General features: G+C 27.2%; 1 protein-coding gene across 1 annotated transcript; it reads left to right on the forward strand.

Moving 5' to 3' along the window:
* The first annotated feature begins 661 nt into the window (after positions 1 to 661).
* On the forward strand, positions 662 to 1,048 carry LOC136079482 (uncharacterized). The gene has a single exon (XM_065795221.1). The coding sequence runs from the start codon at positions 662 to 664 to the stop codon at positions 1,046 to 1,048; it is 387 nt and encodes a 128-aa protein (XP_065651293.1).
* The last annotated feature ends 6,533 nt before the right edge of the window (positions 1,049 to 7,581 follow it).

Genomic DNA, 7,581 nt, shown 5'->3' on the forward strand with positions numbered 1-7,581 from the left:
TAAGACCAATTATTGAATATTGCTCTCTAGTTTGGTCGCCACACCAAACTATGTTAATTAAATCTATTGAAAATATTCAAAAACGATTCACAAAAAAAAATGCTGATATTAGTTGTTTAAGCTATTCTAGCCGTTTACAGTTGCTTAATTTGGATTCTCTGGAACTCAGACGTTTAAAACATGATTTAGTCATATGTTTCAAAATTATGCATAATTTGGTTTGCATAGAAAAAAACTTGTTTTTTTGAAATTAACAATAATAATTATACCCGCGGTCGTACTTTTAGGATTCGAAAGCAATGATGTCAACTCGACATTCGCAAATATTGTTTTTCTCAACGAGTTGTAAATATCTGGAATAATCTGACATCAGAAGCTGTAAATGCTGATAACATTTGTATTTTTAAAAATAAAATAAAATATTGCAATTTCGATAAACATTGTGTCTAACGTCTGTTCACAAAAAATCCGGAATGAAAAATTGTTCTTAATTGAATACAAAATTAATCGATTTTTGACAAAAATTTTAACTAAAATGAGTGACTGGACATTGTTAACTATTTTATAACCGAAAGTAATAAACATTGGAAAGACGTTAGCAAATAAAATAACCCAAAGTAAAAAACTATTTAAATCACACTTAAAAAAAGTAGACTTTACAATGGATGAGTATGACTTATCTCCTGATGAGCTTTGGAATGCTTTTGAAACCATACAGTCCAGAAAAAGTTCTGGTCTTGATGACATAGACTCTAAAGTTGTTAAAAACGTTTATGACGTTATTGAGTATCCCCTAATGTATATCTTTAATCTCTCATTAAAAAATGGAGTTTTTCCTGACCGCCTAAAATTAGCACGCGTAGTTCCAGTATTTAAAAGCGGAGATGACTCGACTTTATCTAACTACAGACCCATCTCCATACTCCCATGCTTCTCAAAAATATTGGAGCTCATAATGTATGACTCTTTACATACCTCCAAAATCATAACATCCTCTACAACAACCAATACGGATTTAAAAAAGGCCACTCAACTGAACATGCTGTAATAAAATTAGTTAACGAAATTTTAAGTGGCTTTGACAAAAACAAACACACCCTTGGAGTATTTATCGACCTTTCAAAGGCTTTCGATACAGTGGATCACGAGATCCTTCTATACAAACTTTATAATTATGGTATAAAAAATAAAAATTTAAAATGGTTCAGTTGCTATCTAAAAAACCGTAAACAAGCCTTATTTTACAATAAAACATACACTCCTCTTGAAACCGTCACATGTGGTGTTCCCCAGGGGTCTATTCTAGGACCTCTGCTTTTCCTAATCTATATAAATGACATATTTTTATCTTCCAGTATATTGAATTTCATTCTTTTCGCAGATGACACTCAAGCTTTCTATACCCACTCTAACATTACTACACTTTTTAATACAGTAAATCAGGAACTTGAAGAGTTGAGCGATTGGTTTAAAGCAAACAAACTTTCTGTCAACATTGAGAAAAGTAATTATATCTTTTTCACAAAACCATACAATTCAGACAAACTACCATTAAAACTTCCTGATATTCTATTAGACAAAGTTAGACTAAATCGAGCGTTCTCAGTCAAATTCCTCGGGGTATTCTTAGATGAACATATTAGCTGGAAAGACCACATTAATATATTAAAAAACAAAATATCTAAAAACATTGGAATTATGCATAAAACCAGATATATTTTAAATAATGCATGCCTTAAAAGTTTTTATTTTGCATATATACATAGCTATATTAACTACTGCAATATTGCCTGGGCTAGTACCTACCAATCAAAACTAGATTTAATATATAAAAAACAGAAACAAGCATGCCGTATATTAACAAACGCAAATAGAAATGCCAATTCTAAACATTTAATGAAGGAACTGAGAGTTCTTAATATCTATGAACAAAATATCTATTGCATTCTTCAGTTCATGTTTAAACTCAAAAATGATCTGGTCCCTGAAGTCTTCCATAACTTTTTTCGCCTTATCAATCACAAATATCAAACAAAATACTCTATCAAGAACTACTATATTCCGAAAACCACTTTAAGACAATCTAAATTCTCAATATCCAGCAGAGGACCCCAATTGTGGAACTCATTTCTAACAAACAAAATAAAAACTATAAACTCATTCCAACATTTTAAATGCGTTGTAAAACAACAGCTACTAGACCTCAACATTAATGAAACAATCTCTTATTTTTAAAATTTTTCCTTTTTCATTTTAAATCTTCAAATTTTCTTAAAATTCTATTTTATTACTTACTTGGTTATTTAATGATGTTCATTGTAAAAAAAAAGTAAAAAAATAAAAATAAAAAAAAAAAAATAAAAAATAAAAATTAAAAAAAATAAAAAATAAAAAAAAATAAAAAATTTATATGTATTATAAATATTTTATTATACTTGTATTTGGTTTATATTTTTGTTATATTTTGTCAACGACAAAAATGGGGCAAGATGATAAGACTATTGTCTTCTACTGCTCCAGTCATATATTTCACGGTAAAGTGTTGTACAAACTTATATTAATAATGACGAATATATATATAAAAAAAAAAAAAATATATAAAAAAAATTAAAAAAAAAAAGTGGTCCTAAATCAGCGGCTTTTCGAACTTTAGTTTTGACTGAATCCATTAGGTTGAAAAAGTAGTCTGGATCAAACTCTTTCAACTCTAATCGAATTCTATTCTTAAGGTGGTCAAGATTTTTCGCAGTAAATCCATTTCCATAAACTTTTGCTTTTAAATGTGCCCAAAAATTTTCAATTGGCCTTAACTGCGGTACATTTGGGGGGTTATCTTTAGCGTCGACAAAGTTAATACCTAAAGTGTTGTAAGTTTCTAATGTGTGTTTTGCATAATGACATCTCGCTCCGTCAGGCCAAAATAAAATTTTCATGTTTTGATGCTTGGAATTTATAAATGGAAGAAGTCTTTTTGTAATACATTCTTTAGAATAAGTTTTTGCATCCAGTGCACAGTTTTTTACAGCAAAATAAGGCGATGAATGACCAAAACGACTGATTGCAATCCAAACGAGAACTTTCTCGTCAAACTTTTTTTTGAAGTTGAATTTAATGTTAGGATCAGTTTGAGAACTATCCTTTGTATAGTAGCCAGAGTTTTGTGAACAATTTGCACCATTTACACAGAAATAAGATTCATCGTCCATGATGATTTCAAACTCATTTGATGGCTTGAAAAAAGTTTTTGAAAATTTTAATAAGTTTTTCTTTTGTTTAATTTCTTGCTTTTCTGTTGTTTTTGGTGCATTTTTTCTTTTGGTATAGTTTAGTCCTTGCATACTTAATAATCTATTTACGTATGAAACGCTTATCTTATATTTTAGTGCCAATTTTCTTTGCGAAATCCCGATTCTCTCTTCTGCTCTTGCAATCATGGACTCTCTCTTTTCTGGTGTAATTTTAAAAGGTTTTCTGCCGCAACCGATTTTTCTATTCATTGGCAAATTATTTTCAGACCTTTTAATTATGTCATAAATTGTAGATTTAGCGATTTCCATTTTCTTAAAATGATCCACTGTAAATTTTATTTCCACTGTTTATGTTTTGTTTATAAAAATTTCCAATCACATTTCTAATATCGTTCTCTTTTAGATGCTCCATGTTTATTTGAATTAATTATTTAAACTCAATTTTGCCACAAATGAAACTGTTGTTGTTGACCGATTAAATTTAAAAATTTCGAACCGAAAATTCGAAATTTAGAACAATTTGTGTACATTTGAAATCAGTCCGGATTTTTTGTGAACAGACGTTATAAAGTAAATGAATGAAATCTTGAATGTTTCTATTACAAACCATATTTGTTCCTATGTACTTTGTTTTCTTATTTAAGGGCATATTGTCAGTGTCTATTTATTGGACCTGTATGTCCTTTAGAACATGTATTTTTTTTTTTAAACTTGTTCTAATAAATCTTTATTTATTTATTTATTATTTGCTTCAATTTGATTAAATATTTATTATGTTTAAATATAAGTTAACAAAATATAAAACATAATTCTATATTGGATAACAACTAAACATTTCAAATAATAAAATAAAAAGTAAGTAAATACAGTATAATAAATTTAAATCTACAGCAGATAAATATTATTATTTGCTATGTTTGTTGTTTTAATGTAAAACATTAAATAAACACAATATTAGATATCGGCAAAACAAATACAAACAGAATGTCTCGTTTTGCCCTGCATCATGTTGGCATCGAATTGCCTAACTTCCTGACTATTTTATTGAAGAAATAAAATGCCAAAGAATGGAAATGATAAAAAAAGGCCTAAAGATTGTAGTTAAAAAAAACTTTAAACATAAAAAGCTTTTCCAATCAGTGAGATCAAAAAAAGCTAGGAAAAATATAATAACAAGACTTAAAAATTCGTAATTTTCGTGAAGCCGAGGGATGAAATGATTCCCCTTCTACTCAACTTTTTTATTTCAAAGTGACTCAATGTATTTTTCTTGACACAAAATAGTTTTTGAATTCAATTGCATATTTAAAAATCTTGCGAATAATAATTTGTAAGGCTGGCATCATGATAAACGCGAACTGTCTTATAATGTCCCGCTGTCTCATTTTGCCCCGCGTTACCCTACTGTTCTTGAATTCATGCATCAATCGCATTTTCATTGAATTAAAATTTAAAAAGCGCGTCGATGAAAGAAATAACGGAAATGTTATGCAGTTGTTAAGGTGCCTAAAAGATCCTTCAATTGTTTCATTAAAAATACTTTAAATTTTGCGTTTAGGCTTTTTGAATTTACTTCTAATGATGTGGAATCACAGCTAGCTGAAGCACCATGTACAACATCGGAAAGTTCACCCGTTTCTCTTAAGGATGAATTAAACGCACCTCTAAATGAAGATACCATCACATACTTACTTAAATCTACTGATCAATTCAAATGGCCTCAGCAAGAATTTTTGTTGTACCGAAATACGGGTAAAAGAATAAAAAATCTTGAAAAAATTTACAATGCGATTCTCTGTATAAAGCCCATATCAACAGATGTCAAACTCATCTTTTCGAGCTACACTTGTTTCTGCACAAAAATCAGATCACAATTATCTGATGAATTGTTAAAATCTTTAGTTTTATTAAATTTTTTTACAATAAAAATAAGTCAATATAAATTTTATTTCGAAGTATTTATACTTTGAAATAAAAATTATTTAAGCAAAGTGTTCTAACATGTTTATAAACATGTTAGAACACTTTGTGTAAAAAATTTTTTAATAAACAATTCAAGATAAACTTACATAAGTTATATTATTTAACAAGAAAAACCGAAAACCACAGTTAATCACGATTTTTTTTTTTAATTAAAACCGAAACCGCGGTTTTTCTAAATGCGGTTTTTTGGAAACCCTACTGAGATTTCGATCGACTGAATAAAGAGTTTACTTAATTTTTTATGAACTCATTTATAATTTGACTTAAATAACTAAGTCTACGTCCAGTATATACTTTGTATACTCCGCTGAACCTATGAAGCAAAGTATTCTTTAAAAAATGATTAAATTACAAGCTAGCTCGTTAAAATAAAAATTACATAATTAGTTTAAAAATTAAATAAATTAGTATAATTTGAATAAGAAAACCTTGATTTATATCTTTTTTGAAAAAAATGATCTTTTGAAAATGAAAACGTCATAAATTGATCAAAAATAAAACAGGTGTACAATGAGTTGAAACAATTTGTATTGGTATGATATATTCTTAAATATTTATATAATCCATTGATATAAGCCATTTATATAAGCCAGTTCTTAAAAAACTAGAATCTATAAACTTTATAAAGTTTATAGATTCTAGTTTTGTAGATCTATCTATGTGACACCATAATTTTTTTAGGAAAGCATAGTACATAGCGTGATGAAGTTTCTAAAACTTAAATAACTGTTTGAATATTATGTTCAATGTTTTCAAAAGTTCCGATGTTGATCAAGAAGTTGCAAAAGTTTTTAACAACATTTTATCAGAGCTCAACAACAAGGTATCAACAACAAAGATCTCTAGGAACAAGTTATTGACAACAAAGATCTTTATGATCTTCATTCACATACGAAGTTAATATTGTTAAATTGTTGTATTGTTATTTATAACTCAATAAAAATAACAATTCCTATATAAAGTAACAAAAGTTTATCCTGAGTAATTTTGAGACCATAGGAATAAAAAATTCTTTACCCTCTGCAAAAATGCTGATACACGTTCCGCGTGTTACTAAAATGTATCTGTGTGTAACAATATACATCCGGTAATAATACAAATCCGGTATTAATGTAAATCCGGACAATAATGTGTTTAACTACTGTCATCGTCGTTAATCATCAGTTGCGTTTTTCCGGATTATCATTTTAAACTTTTTTTCGAAATTGTCTACTGCAAACTCTGTTAACGTTTCCTTATACTGATTTTATAATTTAACTAGTACATTTATTTTTTATTTATATTTTTTTTTTTTTTAAATTTTTCTTTTTAATTATAAGTTATATTTTAAAGACCATTCAAGCACTCCAAAGCTAGAACATATCGGGTTTTTTTTTAATTTCACTTGTCTATTAAAATTAAGGGTTTGACAATAATTATTTTTATGTTATGTTATTTAATAAACCTTAAAACATCAGTTTTGTATTGAGTATAAAAATTTTTCATGTGCTTTCAATGTTTTCTCATTTTTTCCAATAAGCAACAAAATCGAGATAATGCGTTCTTGCTTTGATATATTATTACATTAATACATATGATACAATATATATATATATATATATATATATATATATATATATATATATATATATATATATATATATATATATATATATATATATATATATATATATATATATATATTGTATCATATAACTTTTTTTATTTGATAAAGATTCCCTTTTTTTTTTGGTGTTTAAACGAAGACATGTTTAACACTAAACATTTTTTGTTGAATACTTTTATGATGGGCTTTAGGGTTGTACTACTATAATGATAGGCTTTGGAGCCGTAATTAAAACATTTGACTTCTTGGAATTAACTTTACCGAAATATTTTTCTAATTTTAGAAAAATATAAAATAGCCGTGACTTTAACTTTTTGATACACTTTTAAAAAAATTTAGTGAAAAAAGCTTTTGGGAGTAAGTTGTTATTTTCATAAATTTTAACGTATATGAATTATTGTTAAATATTAAATATTAGGCGGGTGATTTTAATCTACAAACAAAACACTTTTTGGCGGTATTGCATCTTTTTTTTTCTTGCTAACACAAGTTGTATTTTTTTAATATCAAACATTTCGAATATTAAAGTGAAACAAAAAAAGTTTTCTGTTTATGTAAAGTATTGTCAACCTTGATAATCTAATCTTTACTGTTTCGAATTTAATAATAATATTAAAATATATTACGTTACTACGCAACTACATTAGTGAGCAAACTCATCAAATTTTATTTCATGCATTAAATTTTGATAGTTTACTGCCTTTTGAATTAATTTTTTTAATTTGATAAAAAGATAGAACTAAA

This window comes from Hydra vulgaris, chromosome 04, assembly GCF_038396675.1.
Source record: "Hydra vulgaris chromosome 04, alternate assembly HydraT2T_AEP".
NCBI classification, from domain to species: domain Eukaryota; kingdom Metazoa; phylum Cnidaria; class Hydrozoa; order Anthoathecata; family Hydridae; genus Hydra; species Hydra vulgaris.

Coding starts and splice junctions, on each gene's coding strand:
- LOC136079482 (XM_065795221.1), top strand. CDS start 662: ATGGATGAGTATGACTTATCTCCTGATGAGCTTTGGAATGCTTTTGAA.